Raw genomic sequence first — 27,012 nt, forward strand, 5'->3', positions numbered from 1 at the left:
AAAAATTCACACGTCCCAGTCCCACGTCTCTAGCGCCACCATGAGGTGGACATTTGTGGTTCTGGATGAAATATCACAAGAACCATTGGACAGATTGACATAAAATGTGGTTAATTGTTGCTAACAGGATGAATTTTACTTAACTTTATTTTGTCAAAAACAGATATCATTGACAATGGTAAGACGCTAACATGTAAACATTACCGTTAGTTTACTATGTACTTTGAAAGAATAGGAAAAACTACGGGATAAATTTCCATAACAACCAATAACTCTTCCAGTGAACCTTTTAATGAACAGATTAAAAATCTGATCCTATCCTTAAAGACTGAGGTGAAAAAGAAGCACCATGTAGCATATTACGAGGCGTTATATAGCTTGTTCTTCCAGGAAATACTTCTTCGATTAATGAAGACAATCGATGGGAGCCAAGAATATGAGATGGTAGCAAAGGTGCATTATTACTGCACAGATTAAACGTTGGGTCCTTGATCCTCCATCATCCTGAGTGTCAGGATAGGAGCAATAAAAGCTGCAGTCCAACTGATGATGTATCGTCCATTTCAGTATATAAATCCTCACATGCCATATATTTATCCTGTACTGTATTTTAAGAGTGCAGCAGGTCTGTGGAGTCACCAGTGTGCTGTTTTACGTGATGGTAAGATGTCTTCCTAAAAGTAAAAAAGATGGTGTGTAGAGTCTTCGTACCATTTGAGTTCTGAACTCTTTTGCGTCGAGGAGATGAACTGCATTGATGTTTAATGCTGCATGATGTGTGAGTAAACTATGTGACTACCAGATGATAAAGAGTCAAATCCCTGACGTCCCTCAGCCATGCTGCTGCTGCGAGAGAGGAATATTACATCTTGATGCTGTTTATATGTTTACATCAGATTATTTACATATTAATTAACACTGATTCATGGCTTTTTTTTTATCTTGAAGCTGATTATTATTAATGGTAAAGCATTGAGAGAAGAGTTTCAAAGAGGAGAATAAAGAATATGATGATCAGTGCGACTGCAGGCTCCTGATCTGTTGGTATCGAAACAAGGTGCAGTTCATGCTGCTGTTTAGAAACTCAATATCTGCTCAGATCTAGTGAATTTAAATGTGGTTTCATAAGGAGACAGTTGGACCTTGGCCGAGGTATGAACTCAGAGTGTAATTTTAGTTTCAAAGTAAAATCCTCTATTTGTTCAGTCCTAAAATCTTACATTTAAAAATAAAGAAGTCTGTTCCTTCCCGCCACACAGAAACACAAATATGTTGATTACAGCAACTTCAATTTCACCAGGTTGTAGTTTTGAGCACTTTTTCTCTGATACTTTCTTCCCACAAAGGAAGAACATCAGTATCTGAGTGTTGCGTGTGCACAGTAGCTCCAGCATTGTGCCAAGTGCCCTAAAGGAGGGGTATAAAGTTCAGAAGTGGAATTTGAAAGGTTAGGACTCTGTGTTCAGCTGACAGGTAACTTTTCCTTCCAGCTGGTAACTTGGTGCACATGTTCCAGATTAGATGCTCCACACATTTGCCTGCAGCATCACCAAAGTTTGAGATAAGTAACTTGTTTTCCTTTGCATGTCAGGCACAACCAAAACTGGAACCAGACCTTACTAATGGATCCATTTCTCTGAACGGTTTAACTTCCACCAAGCACCAAGAATGGTGAAGGGGTGTGTGACTAATGGAAACGCCCATTAATAATCAACTTCCCCCGACCATAACAATTGTTTTGTTAGACTAAGGACAATGGACGTCTGCAGAAGTTTTAATGAAGGTAAAGGAAAAGATATAATGTGCCCACTGAGTCTTTTTTATCTCGTGTCTGATGGTTTTAATTCGATTTTGTGGAAAAAAGGCCAAAATCATAGTTTTACACAAGGGAAAAACTGAATTATTCTATTGCGATAAAACTTTTTGATGCACAATATTTATTATATTCTTTTCCCAAACAAACCACCCATTTTCACAACTGTTTTATACATGTACTGTACATTACTTCTCATTATTTCTAGATGTTCCCCTCATGAGTTTGTGGAGCCCTATACAGAGCTAAAATACATATTATCATCATTATTTGGGGAAAAAACATGAATCCAAATTGTTGTTCCTTAGGGTGATTCTATGTCAGGATGTTGCACTGTCCCCTAGTGGACAATCACTCAATGAAGCTAAGTATAATGGGAGTTTTTTTTTGCATCAGTGACAGCCCTAGGGTGTGCCTGTGTGCATTGTGCATGAGAGGTGTACAGTAGATCCATCATAGCCTGCTCATAAGGCCAATAATGAGTGATGATATTCTGGCAGACACGGAGTCTTAGTTAAGATGACAGGAGGCGGGAGGAGCGCTGAGAGTGAACTGATATTTTCTTAAAGACGTCGAGTGAGTGAAGAAACGTCTCAACACCTGTCGGCAAAGGTCACTCACGCCCAAGACACTCTCTCCCTCACAGGCCTCCTTTCTTACTCGGAGTCTTTTCCCTCGCCCGCTGCTACAGGTTGTTGCTTTAAGCGTTGCCCACGTTCCCTGGCTGCCCGACACTTTCTTTTCTACTTTCTCCGCTCCCTTCCTGATCTTTCATTCCTTGTTCTCGAATAAGGAAGAAGAAAAAAAAATGGCCTGCTTAACCTTTTCCCACTATTTCCTTTCTGTCTGAGTCACAGACGTGCAGAAGGGGGGGGGGGGGGGGGGGGGTCACTCTCTGGTATTGATTGCTTAAAATGTTTATTCCGAAATAAAGTCAGTATCCTGCTGCGGCCCCTGTGCTCCGACAGTGTTTTCCCTGGCCGTGGTGCCTGGCGAACGCAGTGCAGTCGTTTCGGTGAAGGTCACAATGCTGTGCTTGTATGCATCAGATCAGACAGACCTGTGCAGAAGTTTCACTGCTGCATTCTGCCACCGGGATCACACACACGTTTCAGCTCCCTCGACGTTAACTAACAAAACAGCAGGAACACTATTGCCAAACACAATAGTGCGGTGACTCTGACGGTCCAACACAGAGTCTCCTGAGGCAGCAAAACTCTGCCTGTGCTCGCTCAGGCACCTTAAAAACCCATTTATCTACATCTGCCCAAATTTAGGATCACGGTGAGTTATGATTGTGCAATAAACCGTGTCCTGCTTGATGCAGCAAGCAGAGATCCAGTGCCTCTGCTGACGTTCTGCACACAAACTCTTCTCACACACAGACTCTCTCTCTGGCTTACTAGTTGAACATGTGCACAGACGTTGTACCTGATTTTACATATTTGTTTGCTCTGTAGTGAAAACTGCAGTGCTGAGATACTCAGGAGGTAGGACACGGCGGAAACAGCAGGATTTGTCTCTCACTGCGTTTTGGCCACACTTGATTTATTCTGCTTACCCTGGATTTGGAGGCTGTCCTTAAAATCGATTTTTTCTTTTTTCCCCACCCAATATACCTCTACCCTGCCTGTTGGCTTTGGCAGGAGTATCCGCTCAGTTTGTTTAACCTCATCGTGATTGACAGTCCTTGTGTTGTGTTTGCCGCTGGACCTCCACCAAGCGCAGCCCCAGAACGCTGCAGAAAAACACGAGGTTGGAGGCTGGGAACGTGTGGTTCCAGTTTAAATGTCACTGTTGATCACCTTGGTTAATTGTGAAACAGGGTATTGTGTTTCACTCTGCTTGCGATCTGTTGGCAAACACACTGCGCTCCGTCTGTCACTGCCCTGCCTAACGGCTGTTTTAACGAAGCGGGAGTGAGATCCTGCAGAGCACCGGGTGAAACAGGGATAAAACCTCACAGAGGAAGATCTTAGACACATTGTCGAAGAGCTCCATGTGCTTCCAGCTGGAAAAAGATGGATTTGGAGGCTCATTTGTTTTGCATTATTAGGGCTTTTATACTTAATTTCTGCTCAATGAGGCAGTCTTTTCAAACATTCTTGGCTAATTTTGATAATTTGCCGAACTCATGGCTCATGAACCAGTGTTTCTCATTCTGTCAGACTTATGAATGACTTGGTCTGTAGCTTAGACTGTATGACTGCATGAGTGGTGGGTGATGAGTTGTTACTTTCTCCCAGTATTTTGGACCAGAGTCAAAATGTCCCAGATACAAATGCAAATTTGCGCGGAACTTGAAGCCAGAGTCTGCATCAAATAAAAAAATGTAATTACATAATATTTGCAAATAAAAATCAGTATGATGTCAAAATAAAATGTCTTAAGCATCTTTGACAAAAAATTATAGAAATAATGAAAAAATATGAAAATTTAAAACTCAATACTTTTTCCTTCTGCCTACTGCATACTCAGAATCGCTGCAGCCTCTTGTGGCCACTTTAGGTAGAAAAATGAATAGATCACATTAGGTTTGATAACGTTACATCTCTTATTTAATTACCTTGATGTGTTGGAAATATGCCTGGGAAACAGCAGCAATTACAATAATCCATAACCTATTTAACAGCCTGCTGCTGTGTGCGATGTCATTCATGCTCCAAACGGCAAGTAGCTCAATCTCTAACGTCACTGAGTTGTTTTAGTGCTCAGGCACGGGGAAATGAGTCAAACTAATTGAAGAATGACTTAAGATGTGATAAGGCAATTAGAGCAGTGATGATGAAGCATTTTTTTTTTATCTCAGGCTTCAACGAACCCCAGTGCATCTTTATTGGATTCAGGTCGGCGTTGACCCGCAGACGCAGGAGACAGACGTTTGCACACAGCTCGAAAAAAAAAAAAGCCCACTCTGTTGTTTTTTATCTCGGACTAGAGAAAATAAACATTCACGCTAACTGGACCAGGTTTAAAAGAAATGACCACTGCTCTGTATACAGCCACATTTATGAAGCTTTTTCTTCTCGTCTCCTTGCTCTGGAAATTTTCCGTACAGAACCACTATCCTTTCATGTCTGATCTTCTGTCCTGTTCTGTGAGCACTTGTTCATTGTTTTTGATCGGTGGTCTGAAAAACCAAACATTTTTGCATTTGGATTATTTTTTCCACATGGAGCACGAGGCCACACACAAACAGGCTGCTACACGTGGCCACAGACACATGCACATGTCCGATCTTCCCTGAAACGCACACGTTGAGCATCGTGTGTTCCAGGTTTTATGTTGCACAAGGGCATCTCCACTCGCTGTTCATATCAGCAGAAAGAAACACAGCTGGCGCCTCAAGGGTACAAATAATGCTTTGATCCTGAAACACACACACACACACACACTAACACATCACACACAAAGAGAGTATCCTTCCTGCAGGTTTTGGATTATCTGTCAGTGCATCTGTTCGACTACATTAAATAGTTAGAGTTTCTTCTTAAGTTTTGCTTCTTCCTCGTTGGCTCGATTCTGTCTTTGTAGTTAAACTGTACATAAAGATGGTTGACGCGTCTTCACTTCCTCCCACTGTCCAAAAAGCCCAAATATTCCAGGTACAATTGAATCATCATTTGGAGTCAGGGCCTGCACAGCAGCGATTGAGGGATGAAACCACAGTATCAGGGTCCTGCAGGTACACCAATTGTGAGTCGGTCTCTGATGTCAATCATAACATTTGTTTTTATAGCATTAAATACCTCATTCTAACCATAATTAGCAGATCATGGACAATTGAAAAACCTCATTGGGATTAGAACTACCTGAAATGACAGAAACCAACGTGTACTTTGACTTATCAGTTTGGTCCATATCCCAGCCACCTGAGGAGGCGGGGTTTACGACCTAGACTGCAGCCAACCCCCAGGGGGCTATCAAGACCCTCTGGCTTCACTTTTGGAGATCAGTCATGTCATCCATCCTTGTACATGTATCATATATTGTACTCACTGGCTTCCACTCTCTAATACAGAAAATATTTAACAATACTTTCAGTAATCCATCACTATGAACATTATGTTTTCATTTATTTTCACAGAAATGATTCACATGATAAACCTGCGATCTGCGAGACCCCCCCCCCTGCATGTATGACCGGGCAGAGTAGACACAGTAAATACACAGTGTGTTCAGTTGCATGAACATAGAAGTTGTCAAACAGCCCACAATATTCTGCGGAATACTAGAATCGGCTGAAATGCCACTTCAACACATTTATAGGAAAAAGATACAAACTGGATTCACACAACCATGTTTTTGACAACAAATGACAACACCTCCATAAGGATTGAGACGTTGAAGTAGGAGAATGTGAGCGATGGGGTTAAGAACACCTGTGTGACTCCGTTAAAGCGTGCAATTTTGATAAACACATGTGGAGGTTATTGTTCATGCAAACTGTGAGCTGACACGTCAGAGCTTGGTGTCACAGTTCAAGTCCTGACCCGAGATTAAAACTACAAAACAAACCTCAGCCGAGCCTCTTTGACATAAAGGAACATTTCTATGAACATATATAAAAGCATTGGACTTGATTGGATCCTGCTGAACCCCTCTGGAGCTCAGGCTCTCCTCAGAGTCTTTGGCTCACGCGGGGCGAGTGACCACATTGTCAACGCGGATCCAGCAGAGACCCGCGCTGAGCAGCTCTGACACATCCATCATCATTTGTTTAGTCGTTTTTCATGCTCTGATGCTTCTCAGATTTCATTAAAATGGTCTCGGCGAGAAATAAGTCCAGTCTCAGCTGAAATGTTTTTTTCTATGTACAGGTGGCATCTGTGGTGTCGGGTCCAGCTCATCAACCCGGCTGATGTCGAGGGGCTACGTCTGGAGCCGTTTCAACAATGGAATGTGAGGTTTATGGCGAAACAAATGTCCAAAATATGTAACACGTGCCTCAGAGAGTGAAGAGGGAGAAATCCGGGAATCTCACACACACACACACACAGACAAACAAAGGCCTTTCTCTGGAGGACTGCACTGGTCAACACCTGATGATAAATCGATCCCTTGCTACAACAGTGACTGTGGTGTAACACTGGAGTAGATGTGAGTTGTGCAGCTTCTGCGGTCGGGCCTGCAGGGATGAGAGCTGAGGTTGTTCTGCGCAATGATTTGAACGCAGCCGTCAACATCTTGTGTAAGACAATGTTTTCACTTTTGGGTAATTTCTCCTGCCAGAAATATTTATTAGATTCCTAAAACAAGTTTTGAAAAAGATGTGGCAGCCGCTACAGAGTTTCATCTGTAGTGTTAAATCAAAATTAAGGGTTTCATGTGCTTTTATTTTATTTTTTCACTGCACTGTATCACAGTCTACGTGATACATTGCAGCAAATAGGCAGATGTGGTTTGTGATAGATTATTCCAGAAAATCACAGCAGCAGATATACACAACTTAAAAAGTCGGTCAAAACAGATTAAATTTTTTCCTTGTAAACAAATCCCTTAAAAATCCCAATCAACAATGAAAAATAGTTCCCAACAAATACACTTTTGAGGCCTCTTTGCTGGACCCTGTAGTGATAAGCTATTTCACAAAACTACATGCGATTACATTTAATTATTTCTGAAATTAATTAAAAATATTAAACTACCACGTTATTGATTTTTGTAATTTCATTCTAGTGTTGACATCAACCAAAATAAAGCACATCAGCAGCCTTATCATTTGTAGAAATGTTTGAAATGATTAATATACTACGATAGAGTAAAGTACATTTTAGCAGCTACAATGCCTGAAATAATTCAGACATAAACTTTAAATCTGTATATTTAAAATTTTAATATAATTTCTGTAGATTTTATTGAATGATATTGACGCCATCTTCATGAGCAAGAAACATCAACGTGACCTCATCTTCACATTCTCAATTGTTCCCTGATGCTTATTAGATTCAACGTGGAAGCCAAATCACGAGACATAAACAACTTCATGTCAACTTAGAAATTTACAACTGTATCTGGAGAATGATTTAAAAATTGATAAATAAATGATGATGGGTTCAAGTACGCCTTCCAGTCACTGTATTTAGAACTCTTACACGTGTGTTAATCTTCTTCACTGTGCCGTTCTATTATTTATAGGTAACCAAATGTAACCTACCATCGGAGACAGATGGTCTGGCATATGTTCCTCTAGCCGACCGCCTCTTTGTAGAGGCACACACACATACACACACACACAAACACACACACAACCTAGAGTGTGAAGACCTGGTGTTTCTCAGCATCCCAGTGAGTCCATAATCAGAATGAAAGTGACATTGTTAGGATTAACATTGCGGCCTTGTGGAGATACAGATGGGGCCTCGGCGTGCCTCTAATGAATGTGGTGTGCGGAGCCAGATCCGTACGTGCAGAGGTTTATACGCCGCGGCTCCACTTATTGACTTGGCCTCGGTTCAGGTCCCACTAAGATAAGTGCCAGGTGATGACGTGAGGACTCCGCGGGTGTGACACAGTTAGTTCTGAACTCCGTAGCTCCCAGCGAGCATGCTCCCTGTGTGTGTCAGAGGGGGCTGGGAGCCAAGAGGTGACACATAGCAGTGATGAGGAGGTGGGGGGGGGGTTGAGACTGTAAATATGGAGATCCGTAGAGGAGAAGATGTTTCAGCGAAGAGTTTTCTCTGAGAGTTTCTGTACGTCCCCGTTAAGCAGTGGAGACAGTTAGGATGGGGGAAAGGACAGTGATGGCTACAGGAGTCCAGTCTGAAGATGGGTAGAGAGCAGTGGCAGCACAGAGATGGAGAGCAACCAGAAGGAAAGGCCCGACCACCTGCGTTGCCCGGAGGACTGCGTCCCCCCGAAGTACGCCACCTGGGCTGCAGAGACAGGGGCGAAACAGAGGGCAGGGAAAAGTTAGCCAACATCTGCGTCTTTACGGCTGAAAAAAAGAGAGCCCATTCTGATGGGGGGGGGGGGGGTAGTCATGCAGGACAGCGGGCTGCAGAATGGGGACATGGTCAGAGGAATGTTAGCACCTCTAAGCTTTTTGCTCAAAACCAGAGTAATTAATGGCAGCTTAAGGCATCTGGTTCTCCGGCAGTGCTTCCTTTGTTCTCCAGATCCTGGTAATCCAACTAAGTCTATACCCCGACTCTGCAAGGACCACTTACCCACACAGGCTGACCCATCATCGTTGGGCTCAAAGCCCTGGTTGCATCTCCTCTTGGCTCGGCACTTATGGCTGCCGTAGGTGTTGGTGCAGACGGGGCGGTCAGGGGGGCAGACAGAGGGGAACTGGGTACACTCATCTTTATCTGAGGGAGGCAGGTGGGGGGGGGGGGGGAGGGAGGGAAGACACTTCCTGCTTTAGATTTAGGACACAAAACACAAGCTGGTCAACAGGGACGATGAGTCTGATCAACTTACCAGTGCAGCGGCCGTTCTCGTTCAGAGCAAACCCATCACCACACTGCAAGGCACAACCAGTTTAATAGTCAAACATTAGAATCGTCATGATCCTGTACATAGAGGTGACAAGTTAAAGCAAAGTAAACAAGTGCCAAGAGAGTAAACAAATGGAAAAACAACTGACAAATCCAGATGCTTCTATACATGTTGGATTTTTCTTTTAAAGCTAGGGTTGGTAATCCTGGGAAAGCTAGCAAGAGCAAGCAACACTTATATATATACAACCGGTAAGTCCCACCCTCCCAACGGCCCTCTTGTAAAAGCCATGCCCCATAACACAAGCCCTCTAGTTTATAAAGCTATATATGTCTTATCATGTCAGTTGATTTACCTCAGTGCTGCTCCTGCCCCTAAGTTTGATAATAACCCCAGAGGGTCACTCTGCTGGTGATACAATCCTGCAGGTAACCAGATTCTCTGAGCATCGTGAACTCTGCTGTACCTTTATTTCTACAGTTGGAGTGATTTCCTCCTTGTGTATTGGATAGTGGATTTCCAGCACTGAGTTCATCTCTGAGGGTTCCAAGGGTCGGGCCACTGAACGACCGTCTGGCCAGTACACCTCCACGTTGGTGGCCACGTCCTTACCTGGTCAGACAAACAGCACAGACGACACACAGTTCAATAATCACAAAACCTGTATAGGGGCTCATACAGGAGTCTACTTACTGTAGGTTAATATATCCCCCCTCTTCCCTGACACACAGAGTGAGAGACAGTGGTTTCTCTCTCTATTAACTATTTCAATCAGGCACAGAGAAGGTCCTTCTCCACAGGGCCTCTGCAGCCCTTAATTAAAGTGGCACTTTCCAGTGTAAACAGATCTCTGCTGACTTTGCCACGCAGCGATCCAGTGAGCAGGTGTGCCGCCCGAGAGCCAAAGAACATCTCACCTCTTCTCTTCCCACAGACACGCTCTCATTTAGCTGTGGAGAATGTTTTTCAGTAGTGACGCAGTTCAAGTGTGGAAGTCCGCCCCGACGCCACGGATGGTGTGGAAAGTTTGTTCCTTTAAGTGTGTTATGAGTAATCAGGCATTAAAAGTGACTGAGGGCCTCTTGGAGCTGAGCTGTGCTTGCACAGTCCTAACACAGAACAGGCTCAGTGAGCGGTGCCAGCGAGCAGTGGTGGGTGGGCCAGCAGCCCTGGATGGCCACCAGCAAACTGTCCCGGGGGGGTGGGGGGGAACCAGGCCGGCTTCCAGCTGCGGCACCTGTCCACCAGCTCGTCCCTCTTTGTCCACCCTGCTCCCTCACAAAGATAACTGACTCCCCCATGGGTGCCTAATCAGACAGGAGTTATTGAAACAATGCTTCCCAAACAGAGCTTTCATTTTCCTTCTTACTGCAACTCTGTGAAGCTCGTTCTGTCCCTTTCTTCCCTTGTCTGTCCTTCAGTGGAGATTATTGTGGAAATATAGTAAATCAAATTCTTTAAAGTTTTGTATTTACAGACAAACAAGTGAACATATTCATTTAAAAATGTCAGACTGTTCTCATCACGATCCATGAATCCCTTTACTGCACTGGTCAACACCTGTTTATAATAATGTTTAAAAAGGCCCAAACATTGTTCTGGTCCCATGCTCTGGACCTGCACAAAATTGAATAGGTTCCATATCACGTCCTCCCACCAAGTTTCATGGAATCCGTCCAGTGGTTTTGAGTAATCTTGATTACAAACCAATGGACAGGGGTGAAAACATACTGTCCTTGGTGGAGGTAAAAATCAGTGCTTTGAGGCAGAGCAGAGATGATGTGTTCTTAACAGAGACAGTCATGTGTCTGTAAGACTTTAAATGCAGTGTTACCTAGGCCAAAGTGGGCGACAGGCTCCATCTGACACAGGTATCCTGAGCCGCCATCGATGATCCGTGTGTGTGGGCCGGTCTTCTTCGTGTACAACACAACTTTGGCTCCTCTGGCGAAAGCACCGAACTTGGTCCGGGGAATCACCCGCAGCCACGAGTTATTGGAGCCCTGAGACAGACAGAGGGATAAAAGGTCAAGGTTCTGTTGACATGATGAAGTCTTTAAGACAGAGACACTCACCTGGTTGACTTTGTAGACAGAGACCGGCTGCGCTGCACTTTCCCCATGAGACACCAACAGCTCGAGCAGGCCATCGCCATCAAAGTCGGTGGCTACGGCTCCTGGTGAACAGTCACAGAGTAATGATGCACTTCATGGAACGTTCAATACAACATCATGTATTCTCCTCATGCAGGGAAACATGGACACTGTGTGTGTGTCACACAACTTATTATGTGGAACGTGTAATTTTTCTTTATAAAGCTCATGGGGAAACTCAGATCCCCAGTGGCGCTCTGCTGCCATCTATTGGGGCACTGTTGTAATATCAGACACGAGGCTTGCTCCAGGTCCTGCCTCTGTTAGTTCTCGTTGAGTTGAAGACGCTCACCTGTTCCTCTTCCATCAGGTTCGGACGCCTTCCCAATATTCAACTCTTCAATCTGCGGGTCTCCGTGCTCTCTCCGGCTCACTCTGTCAAATCAACATCACAGCACTGACCCATCAAACCTCTATGAAACATTGATACCACAGCTACTGCACATTCACAGAGTTCAATGTGGATTAACTTGTACTTTACCTTTATTAACTACTTAAGTACTCTAGTATTTCAATTTGATGTCTTTCAGTTTTATATCTCACTTTATACTCCACCACATCCATTTGTCGACAAAGTTGAATAGTTGATTACATAAGACATTGGCTCAGCTTCTAAATAATGATGTAAACTGTTATACACTCCCCAACAATACATCAGAATGGCAGTGCCTGTATTTCGAAGTATATGTTTAGCAGTACATATACATTAATGCTCTATAATACACTTTGAAGTAGTTGTAAGTTAACATAAGCATTTTTTGAACAGCAAAAAAAAGCCTATTCCTATGGACAAACATAAGAAGCAGCTCATATGTAAACATACAACGATTGAATATCTAGTTCATCTTTTTTAAATTTGTATTTTATTTTCTTGTTAATTGCTTAAATATTTACTTGAAATTTGTTTTAGATCAACATCAAATTTAATGATTAAGTTAAATTTTAAAGTCCTGTCATGAACCCTCCCTCATCTTGATTGACTTGATTTTCTGGTTTTGCCTCATTGGATCTGTTTTCTTTCTGTAAGCACACTGATTCAAATTGTGTTGTTCTGGTCTTCTGCTCTCAGTCCCTCATATTGCACTGTTTGTGTTTTGTTGCCAACTTAATATCACACTGCCATTTAGTTTACAAACCACAATGATTTCATGATTTGAAGACAAGAAAACAACAGGTTATAAATTGTGAAACATGGTCAATCGATGACTTTGAAATTCACGCAGTATATACTAGTGACAAAGCATTTCTATTTGCATGTTTCCTCAGGGTATAATTTCATTTCACAGTGCACTAATGTGCTGATCCTGGCTCTGGAGCTCCACAGCTCAGCTAAATATTGATTAGCTGTATTTAATTAATTAGCCTGAGCTAAATAGTTGGAGCCAGAGAGCAGAGTGGAATTAGCTGATTCGTCTTTATATTAGAGCCACGAGCTGTGGAGCAGTGACTCCTGTCTGACCATCACTGTGTCCAGAAAGACTTCAGGTTTCCTCCATTGTCCCGACGTGAAGGACTATTCTGATCCAGGAAAGCTCTGGTGTTGACTCTGATTATTAGATACTGGTTCTAACCCACCAGCTCAAAGCAAGATTCACCCTGATTTCTGCATCCTGTTCAGAAAAATAAGGCCAGATCAGATTCTTATTCAGACAGGACGCGTTCAGTCTCCTGTTACGTCCTTACACTTGATATGTATCATAAATTATATTTTGAGGGCTGAGTTCATTAATATTATCTGGAGAGGAAGCAAAACCGTGAGCCAAAAAGGAACCTTAAACTGTCTTAATGAAAGATTCATTCATGTGTGGAGGAGGAGGCGGGATGCCAGACTAGATAAGTATCCCTGGCTGGGATGTTTAAATTCTTCTCAGCTTCCAGGCCTAGTTTTAGAATATTAAATGAAGAAGCAAGAGTAGTCCATTAAGCTCATCATGCAGGCACTATTAAAACTTACTGCCATACTTGAACAGCATGTGTGTGTGTGGGTGCGCGTGTTAGTGTTTGCTATATGTGTGAGTACCTAAAGAGTCTGTTGGCGGAGGGGCCCCTGTAGGCGATGTTATTGAAGAAGACCTCCAGCTCATTGTCGTTGTCAAAGTCTGCAACGATGACGGTGCGGACTGGGGACGGCATGGCGAACTTCTGGGATGCAATGTCCTGAGGGAATAAAAGCAAACACACACACACACACACACACACACACACACACACAAGAAAAGCTTTATTTTAATGTGAAAGCAAATCAGAAAAACACACCGAAACTGTTAAAATCCAATTCACCTGCTCTAAAAATGAATTGATTCACAATATGTGTCTTTACTGCCATGCTCAGAGCATATTTGTGCATATGTAACAGTAACATCACATCTTATGTAGTTGGGTTTCTCCACAGCCTGTATATATATATATATACAGATTAGCTCCCAAAATTGGAGCCACAGCTTCTTAATTCGCCACCTGGTGGCCGACTGCAGTATCGGTCATACATCCCACCTCCTCCATCTCAGTGGAAGGGACACAGAGCTCATCAAGTTCTTCTCAAAGATGGTTTCTGTCATTTTAGATAGATCTTATCACACTGATGTTTGTTCAAGTGATGCGTTTCCGGTTAGTTTGGTTTTAATTAGTTATTTGATGTTATAAAATGAGGTGAAACGTCCTGATTGACAGCTCAGACTGACTCGTGATTGGTTGAGAATGTGTATCAGCGGGAGCTCGATACCGCCGCTCCAACACGTGATCGCTACTTTTCAGACTCCGGCTCCAAACGCACGAGATGGCAGCGTTTGAATGCTGGATATTTTGGCTTCATTTCCGTATAGTGGGAGGAGGAATCTTTATTTACACTCTCATATAATTCTTATTTAGCTTTTTCAGTTAAAGCTCTGCTCTTTCCCTTTTTGCGTTAGAGCCAGAGGTTGCTTTACTGCTACGTCCAACACTTCCATAAACATACGGTAAATGTCATTTTTGTCCCTCTATAATTATACAATTATAAAATGTGTTTGTCTCCTGTGTGAGATTGAGGTTGATATGCAGAGTTTTGTTTGTTTTTGTCTGCTCTGTCGGCCCAAACCACCGAGCAGTGGGAGGTTCAGTTTCTTGCTCAAGGGCACTTTATTTCATTTAAAGAAGAGGAGCAGTTAGTGAATTCTGAGAAGTGCTCGCTAAAAAACACTGTGATGACATTTATAAATAAAAAATTTCAGATGCTGTCGCACCAGGTTAGGCCCTTAGAGACAAACTGTGATTCGCCTAAATGTCTTAATTCCTATTATTGCATTCTGCATCATAAATGTTATAAATTCAACATGTGAAGAGGACGTGTGAGCCGAGTGACTGGGTAGAGAAATGCTTCCATAACCCGGAACATAAGGTCACGAGTTTCACCTCACAGCAGACGTGTCCATCAATAATCAGTGTCCGGTCCTTGAGTTAGACACTGAGCTGTCATCAGTTTACTCACTGATCTGTAGGTCACCCCTGGAAAAAAAGATTGATCTGAAGCCTCCAGATGAGAACAAAGACCCTTTTTACGTCCTCTGGCATCAGAGAAGAAGACTGCAACTCTCCTGTCCCCCCCCCAAAAAAAAGTCTCCTGAGCAGAGGAGTTTTTTTTTTTTTTGCATGAGAAAGTAACGGATATCGCCTCGCTTCAATGACACGGTGATAAGTCGGGGAAGAGTTATAGAGCGGCCTTTCACTCCCTCCAGTATTTACTCCCTGTTTTAATTATAAGGCTCATAAAGCTGCGGGAGGGGGGGGGGGGGGGGGGTGCCTACAGTGACCTTCTGCTTCTCAGGTGAAGGAGAGGGGATGGCCAACTGAGGCCATGAGGGAGGAGGAGAGGAACAATAGAACGCATACATGTGCCATAAGAGGAAAAAGACCCGAACACAAATGGAGGAGAGAAACCTGCAGAAAAAGAGGGGAGAGAGTTTGAGAAAGAAAAGTATGACCGGTTTATGATTTGTTGCGAATAAAGTTTCTCAAAATGGACAGTAAGTATTTACAACTTTAGTGGATTTATTGTGACTGGGAAATGCATTTTTTTTTGTATGTTTAATAAATATAGTAAATAAAAATTTAAATATTTATATCTCTGAGAGTGTGATTTAAATTTAGGATGTAACTCATATTTTCATTATCCAAGATTTATGAATCGCTGTAATGACGGTCTAAATAATAGGCTATGATTATATCCATCTAATTCTGAACACCACAGCCTTACATCCATTCATTATAAGGTGGCTCCTGCTCAGCCTTTAGTGCACCGACCAAGAAACGTCTGCCCTGGCCTTTTTACCGTCTCTTTAAATACGTGTGAGATATGTGAGGCTGTGCTTCCGCGTGTGTGCACGTTGAAGCTTTTGCGAGGAAAACCTCGGCAATAGATTTTAATTAAAGCACAAACAGGCCTAATCGGCACTTTCCACTACCCCGTCAAGCTGCTGTTTCAGCCCAATTTAATTAGCGGTTTACTGGAGTGATACAACAGCTTCATTATGCATGCCAAAGGTCAATACAGGCTAGTAGGAGCGTCAGCTTATGAGGGGGAAAGGGGTCTTAAATGTGTTGTGGGCTCGTGATTTAACAATCTGGGTTTAAAAAAAAACATCGGCCAGTTAATTTAATTTGTCTTCTGGGTGTTAGCGCGTGCATGGGTGTGTGTGTGAGGTGTGTGTGAGGTGTGTGGGTGTGTACGTGTCATGCTGATGGTATTGTCTCTGGGCTAACCATCACACATTAACCTCTTACTTGACCCCTATAAAGATGTCTCCTTTGACATTTATCTCTTTGGTAAAAGATGCGGCCGCAGGTCCTGACACATACATCACCAAACGCAAAACCCTCTGTGGATTTATACAGCAAGGGCTGCCGCTGTCTGTACAACGCAAACACATGCACGCTGCTCGCTGTCTCACAGGAGTCGTCTGCAGAGTCGTTCTCTGAGTAAATCAACCACGCGTCCCTCTTTAAATCCCTCTCTATCTCTACTCATGGTAATTCCCTTGTCGACCGCTGGCATTCGCCGTGTTTTCTCTGCTTGCTCATTAGACACAGAGGAAACGGAGCCGGACTCGTTTGACTCTGTAAAGCGGCCTGTGACACTAGTTGCTTTGATTAAGGATGTGGTTGCAGTTGATTTCTTCAGTCCTTGGTCATGTGTGCAGAGAGTTCATTTTAAAGCTCCAGTTATTGTCCCTCTTCATACAACTTCTGTCAATGTTCACATCCGCCAAGGACGACTCTCATCCGATTTGATTGAAACCTGGTGGAGATAGGAGGTATCGGCCAATGAAAACCTATTGACTTTCAGAGAGGGTTCAATTTTCACTTTCCTTAACATTACAAAGGCGATTTTTTACATTTTCACCAATTTACCAAGGAAAACCAGGCACATTTAGAATACTGATATTCATGAGTGTGTGGTTTGATTGAATTGAAGTGCACAATAGGTAACCTCTCTCAATCTAAACCATGAGGAAATACCTTGTTTGATGATGTCGTGAAGCAACGCGGCAGCAGATCCGCTCAGGCACAAAGCATCTTCATGAATGAGGTCATATATTAAAGTTTTATCAATGTTAAGCAGCAATTTTCAGGGGTTAATGGTAATTTGTTACCTATAACATCTAATGGAAACAGTCTAGTTAGAGTGTGGGCCCAGGTGCTTTTTCATTGTGTCTTACTTCTCTCTGGGTCGGCAGCCTGTACAGCCCACCTTTTCAAACAGGTATACAGACTTTATGTTTCATTAAAAACCTGAAGTCACAGGACGTTCTGGTGTAAATGCTGATATTTATCTGAATGTGGATTTGGCAAATACCGAGGAAACCCACGTGAACCCACCTTGAACTTCTGTTTACGGTTATTCTGCTGCATGTACAGGCGATGAGGCCCATTCCAGTTCCCGTAGACGATGTCTGTCTTGCCGTCGCGGTTGAAATCCGCCAGAGCGACGCCTCTGCCGTGCTGCATGGGGTCCTCCACACCTACAGTCATACGGTGATATGAGTCAATCATGTGAAGCCAAATTCACATAATCGATGTCATCTGCTTGCACACGTTTCCTCTCACCAGCCTGCTGTGCCACATCCGTGAACGTTCCATCCCCGTTGTTCCTGAACAAGAAGTTGGGTCCGTACTCGTTGTCGCAGAACACATCGGATAGCGTTTGGCTGACAATGGGCCCCACCACGACGCCTCGTCCTCCTGCGCAGACAGACACACAGATACGAGCCTCTGTGATGAGATAAATGCGGACGGTTAAAGCTAAGGGTCGGCACACGGTTTTAAATATATAAAAAGCTGCGGAGGAACAGGTGAAACAACAGAGCACAGAACGAGAGAGAGAGATCAGCCGGGGATCATTATAGTCTTTCCAGGCAATTTCCTCCGAGCAGGGCGGACGCACACATTGACTGATGGGCTCCGCTCACACAGACAAACACACCTGGGGACGAACACAATCAAACACAACAATGCAAAGACGCGACACACGCTGGGTGCCTTTTTGCATTCGAGCAAAAAGCTAACAGTGATTTTCTCCTGATGAAAAGATGTTTGCGTCTGTTCAGTACACTCAGCATCACCCCAGGATTTCCCGATGGCATTCTATAAAGTCAAGTGTTTTTGCGCCAAAGTGTCTCATCACCGACCGGCGGAGTCTAATTATGCAGCTGAAAGGGCTTTGATTGTCCTTCCAGTACGTAGAGTCAGTGGGTGAAGACGACCCGCTCCTGATTTACTGGGCCAGACAAACACCACTCGCCCCCAATGGTCGTAAACCACACACGTCTCTCCAGAGATATGTAACCATTAGATATACAACTTCCCCCATTGTCCCTCCGCTCTGATCAACGTGATGAATCTCCATCTACCGCAAGGATTTCGCAGTCTGCCCACCAGCCCCCCCCCCCCCCTCCCCCGCTGCCCTGCAAAAAAACTAGATGAAGATTGAATCTGTTCCGCACAAATATTAGGTCACGTCCCACTTCTAAAACTTTCCTGGGCATCAAGGTCAAGGTCTTTCCAGTGGAAACGTTATAATATCACAGAGGCAGCAGTTTTCACCCATTGATGGCCACTGTCATCAAGAGAAACAAATCATGGCGAACTATTGGATTCTGACATTTATGGTTCTCCTCTTCTATGGTTAAGACGACACACATCTTTAATTTGACTCACAGGGTTAAATTGGCTCGAGACAATTTGAGTCTTTTCAAAGTAAATGTCATTTCAAGGTCAGACATTTTGTTGAAAATCATTACAATTTCAGTTTAATTAGTCTACGTCAGTTAAAAATATGTTGTGTCCCATGAGAGAGCAGCTTACAATACAGACCAACATAAAACATTAAGAAATAGTGTGCATGAAAGGGTAACATGCTGAATTAATCTAGATTAAATTAGATTAGATGAGATTAAATTAAATTAAATTAGATTAGATTAGATTAGATTAGATTAGATTAGATTAGATTAGATTAGATTAGATTAAATTAGATTAGATATTCTTCATTGCCCCCAAAATGATATTTATGTGCTTGGTCAGTGATAATAAAATAAAAAAAGTAATACACAAATTATAAGTAGTCAGGATGAGATAGATGAATGCCAAGCTGTGCAGGGAGATAACAATCTGTATACTTGGTGAATGAGATTTTCTAAATTAGATGTGTTATTATGGAATAAATATAAATTTGAACTTGTTATAGATAATTTCCTGAAGCCTCTTTCTCTGATAAATTTAGCATTTTTAAAGATTTATTTTTGTTCTTTAGTATTTTATAGCTGGTGAAGGGAGAGCAGACATCCTTGAGGAGATTTGAACCAGTTATGTGGCTGTTATTACCTCTGCCAAAGAAGTTGTGTTTGCTTGTTTGTTTGTTTATTAGTAGGATTATGCAAAAACTATTTCTGTAAAATGTTGTGGAGGGGATGGACAGGAGGAAGAGTCCATTACATTTTGGTGCAGATCTGGATCAGGGGGCGAAAGGAATATGTTTTGTCTGTTTCTTTGACATCGTGAGAAGTCTAAGAAAAAGACTGTTATACACAACACTATAACCTGATTCAACTTAACTATTTATTACGCTTTTCGAAATTGTTTTGCTTTCATGTGCATTTATCTGTAAGTCACATTATATTTCATATAACTTGGTGGAAGGGTGCGGTATGGCTGAGGAAGAAACCCATTAATTTTGGAGTGGATCCGGATAAAAAAAATATGAACTTGCTCTAACATTGCAAGATATAGGCTGTTTTCCAACACTGATTTGTCTAAGAATAAGTCACTAAAAAATACAAATCCAGATCTAGTGATTTTTAATGTGGTTTTCTAAAGGGACTGTTGGGCCTTACTGGAGGTTTGAACTGCTCTCCGTGCCAAAAGCCTTCAGGACTCCCTGCTTTTACTGTATATGTAATTTGTTGACAACAACTCTCTTGCCAGGAAGGCTGCTCGACAGAGGTTTAGCCACAGTGACAATGATGCCCACTTTCTGTTTTTGCTCATTTAAATTTCCATAAATCAGTGAGTGACACCGTCCGCTTCTATCGTAGAGGATACAATCTATTTAATCCTTTTCGCCATCTCACCTGGAGAAGACAGAGTTAAATTGCACATTGCACTTCAGAGTGGTGCACTAGCGTCCACATACTTTTATTCAAACCTTCAGAGGTTTGGGGACCCACCCTATAGGCAGAGATGGATACCGTGTCGGGGGCTGTTGAGCCGCTCTGATGTATGTGAGTGTCGCCCTTCCCCTTGGCTTCCCTGTGACTTTGACTGGAGTAAACAGCTGACAGGGCCAAAAGAGCCCACTAACACTTCTCTCTAGTCATTTCTATGTTCTCGCACGCTTACACTCATCATGTTCTCTTTCTTTTCCTCGCTTGGCCCCTCTCCAGCTCTCCTTTACTCTCCTCCTGTCGAGCAGCCTCTCTGTGCTGAGGTCCTATATTTCAGAGGCTCCGGGAACAAGCAGCACATGCTCCTCTGCAGATGTCTGTGTAAATCAGGCTGAAGGTCCAGCAGTGCCTGATGATCTTACATCACTCAGGCTCACGCACACACCCACAGACACACAAACATTTGTGTCTCCATGATGGACTTACATTCATTTCCTGTAAACTTACTCTAACTACTACTTGTCTAACCCTTTATTCTAATCTTAAAAAGTGCCTTCATCTCAGAGTGTAATGATTTACTTTATGGGGACCGGCTATTGTCCCCATAAAGTGACTCTGTAAACAGATTAAAGTCCCCACAACACACACACAGACACACAGACACACAAACATGGACACACAGACACACACACTGAGTCATATCTCCACACCTACCTGTGAACTTGTTGACTCCGGCCTGCTCAGCCACATTGGACAGGGCAATGACGCCCTGCGTAAGGTCACTCGCTACTCCATCCATTTCAATGAGAGCATGAGGACCCTCGGTGCCACTGGCGTAGTTAGCTATGTAAATAGCATAAAGTCCTGTACCCTGGGAGGAAAAGCAAAGACATTTTTTATTTCATTTCTCTCTTTTTTTATATATACATATAGTTTATTTTACCTAATAAAGGTTGATAAAGGGGATATTATGCTTATTGCTTTAAGCTCAGAGTAAATCATGCTCCGTCAAAAACATCAGCTAATGAAAGAAGTTATTATGATTTAAAGCACAGCAATAAGAAACCAGAAGTAATATATCCTGTAGGGTGACAAAGAATTTGATGATATTTGACTTTCCATCAAAACAAACCCAAACAATCCATTTATATGTTTCTTAACCTTGTTCAAGCTGCTTATAGTTTTTTAGACACAACCACAGTAAAATGGAGGTTTAGGAAATGTTCATGCATGTAATCAAAGGGGCCACACATCTCAAGCTGAAGATTCCTGATGATGTACATTTTTTGAAAATTTTAAAACAACCACAAAACGTGTTGAGCAACAGGACAAAGTAAAAGTAATGTTATAAAACTGAAAACGTTATTACTGCATATATGCTGCACATTTTTCAGAGATAAAATACCAGTTTTGAATTTGTTAATTAAAAAAAAAAAAAAGGACCTGACAAAGATCCTGTGTGGGTATATAAACACTGTACTTTTTTTCTTTATTCCTTTTATTTGTAATTTTTTTTACCAAAGACGTATCGAATAGGAGTAAATTGTTTGTTGTTGGGTACTTTTCTCAGCCATGGATAAAAATACTTCCTCTCGAGTATTTATAGCAGCAGAGAGATTGTGTAGAACCAACCTAAAGAAATACTATTGTCTTAATAGAGGTATATGTCACCCAGGGAACAGTTTTAGTAGTTTTTGGATCAGAATGTGTTTTATGACACAGAGTTTTATGACACCGAGGGAAAATATGTATCAGGCTTCTCCGGCACAGACAATACTGGTGAACAGGATCAGATAATTTATTGGGTTTTCATAGGATTTGTTAACTATATCAAACATATAGAAAGTCACCAGACGTTTCCGCCAACCACCTTTTTAAAACTCTTTCCTATCTCTGAATATTATCTGCATACTTTAACCTTTTCCAATCAAACCTTTTCTTCCCCCCCTTATCTGCCCCAACCCTGTTTCCCAACCTGTACCCCCGCCCCCCCTCTCTGCCTCTCCCTATGCTCCTGCCTTTGCCTCCCTTTGGAGATTAATTTCACACTCCATTATCAGTCAGAGTCCCTGCAGACACAAACCCACAGACGGAACCACACTAATAGACTACACACTTGATTCCAATGAGCTTTCCCACCAGGCCGAACATATTTCTGTCAACACAAACACATGCACATATCCAGACACACACACCTTTTCACCGATTGTGTTAACCTTAACACATTTTTGCAAGACAAGAAAAGTAAATGAGTCTGGGTGATGTAAATGTCATCAAGCGTCACATTATGGGCTGCTGAGGCGGGAGGAGTGGGTAGCATTACACACCGTCACTCTCACACACACAGACGCACACACACACACACACACACACACACACACACACACTTAGAACTTGACAAAATGAGACTGAACTGCAACGAAGGCCACTGGCAGTTACTTAACAGACTTAAAAGTCAATGATTTTTCAATAAGTCTTATCCCAAGGCTAATTTCTGTCACTGGAACTGGCACTTTGAATGGTGCGACAGGCATGTGTGCAGAGTGCACGTGGCCCCACGGCCTTTACAGCGGCCGCGGTGAGTGAGGCGGAATGAGGCCCCACCTCCAATGCAACATTTCCATTTGTTTAATTAATAAGGACATTTTAAAATCAATAAGTTCATCGCAAAACCCGTCTATGTGTAACTTTCATTAGTTTGCATAAGAATATTGAATGGACGTCCCTTTCAAGAAGAGTCGGAGAGAGAAAAAGCTCGAACAAATTATTATCCCTGTTCTTTTTTTTACTGAATAACACAACTTTTTTGAAGAGAGAACAAACAACAAAACTCATCAGCTACCCGGCCAACATCACGCTCTAGTTTTGGCCGGTGCAACCTCCTGGTATTATTCACAATCTGCTCGACAATAGTAAAAATGTAATCTCCGGGTCCCTCTGCTGAACTAGCACGGAACAACACACACCAAGCTTCCTGTAAAACCATCAACCATTAAAAGTTGATATCTTTCCAATCGCTTTGGCAGCTGCGTAACCTATCAGTGCTCAGTGAGATGGGACGGGGGTTTAATAAAAAAGAAAAAGTATTGTGATCCCTACTGTCGTGTTCCCACTATTACCATCTTTATCCCGTCCCCTGATTGGAAGTGAGAACTGTACGTTTGTGTGCGAGATAAGACACAAAGAAGGAGTGCGAGTGCATCAAGTCAGGGGTGAGGGAAAAGCTGCAGGAATGGAGGTGGAAAGAGGGAAGGAAACAATGGGAAAAGGGACTGAGAGAAAATGTTACGGGCAGAAAGCAGCAGTGTGCACTCATCACTCCTCCCCTCGCGCGATGTTCTATAAAACAAACGAGCCCTGGCTTCTATAATTACACTGGTGCGATGGACAGAAGAGAGAAAATGGCACACCATTCCCCCAAATGAACTGTCATCGCACATGCTGAGAAGGGCGGCGTAGGCAGGGCATGAGTTATCACTGGTAAACAAACAGAGGCACCCATGCATGTACACAGAAGACACTCTAGGGAGTTTGTGTTTGTGTGTGTGTGTGTGTGTGTGGGTCGGCGGCGTGCATCTGCATACAGTGTGTGCGTGAGTGTGCCCGTGCGTGTTGTACCTTTCTGTCCACACAGGCCACTGAGCGCCCAGCCATACGGTTTGCCACGTCTCTGTGTTCGTTAATGTCGTCGCTCAGCAGATCCTCAAAGCGTCCATTGCGGAACTTAAACAGCTTGTCGGAGTATGTCGCCCGACCTTGATGCGGAGAGACGTGCAGCACAGTTGAGGAGAGGCAAAAGAATGTGTGGAGTGTAAAGAGGCGTTACGCGACACAAGAGCCGTGGGTGAAACGGTACGAGTGCGATGCCGTGGCTGAAAGTGGGAAATGTGAGTCGGGAGGTTTTGAACAAAAATGACAGAGGTGAGGTGATCCACGCTCTGCAGCTCTGGGATTGATTAATAGCATCACAAAGCTTATGTGTTATCTGATGAAGACTCAGATGAGATAAGCTTAATGTCTGCATACCGATTTTCCTACTTTTTTCCCTGAGTTATCACCGACCCCTGTGTGAGTGTGCATGAGTGTCGGTTTGCACTGTACCAGAAAAGGCGTTGTTGGTGTTCAGGACATAAATCTCCTCCCGGCCGTCTCCGTCGATGTCACACGCCGTCACTCCGATGGCGTTGCCTTGGCGATCTCTCAGGGCGTAGAAAGGGGAGCTGCGGTTGTCGGCGGCGATGTTGACAAGTCTCTTCTTCTGCTTGTCGTACTTCAGCACCAGGTTCGGCCCGTTGTAGCTGTCAACGGACACCGGGGGGGGGGGGGGAGATGATAAGTGTTCATCACAGGAGATTTTCAACATGAAGCATGAGTGAAGTCCTGGGAGATTTACTAATGATGGTTCTTATAGAAAACCCTGAAGACGATTTTATTGTCCTTCATTTACAGATGATTGTGCTCAGGACTCTTGTGAGTTTTATGCAGAATTTGATTCTTAAACCACTAGAAAGTTTTACTGTGTTTTACTATGTATTTGATAAAAGTTAGTCAACTAAGACCATCAAAATGTAGGCGGAGGCTGAGCATCACAAGTTGTAAATAAGAATCTTGCTACTAGCACAGATTTTGCTAAGTTCTAATTGGTGCATAGAATTGTGTTAAGTAATTTTTGACATAATAACAAAAAACAGATGTTCAATAACAAAACTTTTTGAATTTAATTCATAAAGGACCACTTCACTACCTCCACCCAGGAAGGTTATATTTTCCACCCCTGTCCGTTTATTTGTTGGTTGTTTTACTTTGTTTGTTTGTAAGCAAGATTACACAAAAACTACTGGACAGATTTTTGATGAAATTGCTGATAGGATGCAGAATGAGTCAGAGAAAAAAACATTCAAGTTTGGTACAGATCCTCCTCAGGGAATTCAGGAATTTGTATCTGTTTTTAACATTGCGTTATTTGTCATTTTCACCGACAGTCCCCTTGACTGTTGGTAAGCCCTCACTTAGAGCCTAGTTTATATTGAGAACATTGGTTTTCAGGCTCTTTAAACTTACCAATCTGCTTATTACTTCATCATAAGTTTAGATTCATATATTCAGCACTGATATAACCGGGCTATTATTCCTAAATCACTTAAATCAATCATCCTGTCATTGCAACATGGTGAAGCAACAATAATCTGTCAAAATCTAATTTTGCCTCTAGGTATTTAGGCTCAAATAATGTCTAATTTGTATATGCAAACGTATAGAATCATTTGAAACTCTGCCCTTGTGACATAGTCGTTAAATGAGACCACATAAAGGACAGAATTCTGATCCATCAACACTTTAAAAACACTCTTTTCTGTTCTGACGGTTAACGTGGCAACGCCGTGACTTGACCCATAATCACAGTTGCAGCGGGAACATTAAAAGATTGACCAATGCCGCGCAGAAGCACCGAAGGTCAACAACGGCAGCATAAAATAAACCGAAACGCTCCATCCGCAAATTCTTGATTCCTAATGAAATGAGGTTTCATCCTCAATGAAGTTTTGTGGTGCCCTCCTCCGTGATGCCTGCTGAATATGATAGCTGCTTAAGCAGGGTCATCTTGGTCCATCTATATTCTGTTAAGCACGGAGAAATTCGTCCCTGCTTCACTGGGTAGAGGCCTGCTTGCCAAACTGTTCCCATCAACGGCCCACTATCCAATCACATCCATTTTCATCAGCTGAGTGAGCCTCAGGGCACCAGTACATCTCACATCTTTTGAGTCTCTTGCCTTTGTCTTCAACCTTTAGTTCGGAAAATGACAGTGCACTTTTACTTAAGCCTCAGCACTTAATTAGCTGCTCTAATTGTGTATATTGGAAAAAATGAGCACCTGCAATGCTTTATGAAGAGTAAAGGGGATTTAGAGGCTGATTCATAATGCGAGAAATTCATTTAACTGTTCTATTTTACACCACCCTCTACTCCCCGTTGCTCACCCGGCTACAAATATCTCCAGGTCTCCGTCCCCATCCACGTCAGTGACGGCCATGCCGTAGTTGAGCTGGGTGGGGTTGTTGTCGTAGTCAGGAGGGAGGGCGGTCTTGGTTATGGCTGAGAACATGGGATCTGATCGCTGAGCCGAGGAGTGGGCAGGCAGGAACAGAACCAGCCACAACAACATCCTCACCTGAGGACAAAAACACAACAGCTGACACAGCAGCTGAATAGGAAGAAAGCTGTGCTGTTGAACATCTTGTTTCCCAAATGTTTCACGTTGCACTAAAAGGCAAAACAATGCTTTATTACTGTAGAAACACACACGTGCTGCATACACACATACACTCTGCGAGCGAACTGCACCGCACATTCATCCCGGCAGTTCCAGCAAATGAAAATCTGACAAATGGTTAAAGTCACACACTCGCAAAGTGCAACTCCTCTGCTACTTCTCCAAATCCATAGCGGGGCAAACATCGGTGGGTTTTTTGGCAGAGTTCTCCGCTACACCGAGACATAAAGATGAAGATATACCACCGCAATCAGCCGCATTCTGCAGGATTATATCTGAGCCACCGATCACATGCAGACAGCTTGAGGAATTACAGGACAGAAAATCCATACGTGGAGCAGGGCATTAGCCAGAGGCCAAGTGAGCACAGAGGAAACCAATATGACCCCATCTAACAGGCCGGGGGCTGTCTTCCCTGAGGGAGGGGGACCAGCTCTAAATTGGGGAAGTGTTCTTAGATAAAAAGCCTGTGTGATGGGTTCTCTTAGTGGTCAGTGGATGAGAAGGTGAACATGGCCCAACCGATCCTATTGATTTGTGAAGCGCAGGCAGGTGGAGGTGGAGTTTCCGATGCTCCAAAAACAATGAGGAGAAACATGGCGGAGGAGGGTGAAGGGAAAGGGGGTAAGGTCACCTTCTTAAGGCCAAAATAAAAATACTCATCATTAACGGCACTGTAAAACTTTACACACACGA

The 27,012-nt window shown here is 43.0% G+C and overlaps 1 protein-coding gene across 1 annotated transcript; it reads right to left on the reverse strand.

The window, feature by feature from the left end:
• Positions 1-7,691: 7,691 nt before the first annotated feature.
• Positions 7,692-26,646, reverse strand: crtac1b (cartilage acidic protein 1b). The gene is given in 17 exon segments (XM_062401367.1): positions 7,692-8,688; positions 8,983-9,126; positions 9,239-9,281; positions 9,723-9,868; positions 11,091-11,259; positions 11,332-11,432; positions 11,702-11,784; positions 13,430-13,566; positions 17,263-17,405; positions 17,491-17,625; positions 20,757-20,913; positions 23,661-23,797; positions 24,144-24,340; positions 26,024-26,214; positions 26,449-26,468; positions 26,471-26,511; positions 26,513-26,646. Coding segments are annotated over 17 exon segments (2,106 nt in total). The 3' UTR covers positions 7,692-8,560.
• Between the last annotated feature and the right edge of the window lie 366 nt (positions 26,647-27,012).

The sequence above is a fragment of the Platichthys flesus genome, chromosome 12 (genome assembly GCF_949316205.1).
Source record: "Platichthys flesus chromosome 12, fPlaFle2.1, whole genome shotgun sequence".
Lineage (NCBI taxonomy): Eukaryota > Metazoa > Chordata > Actinopteri > Pleuronectiformes > Pleuronectidae > Platichthys > Platichthys flesus.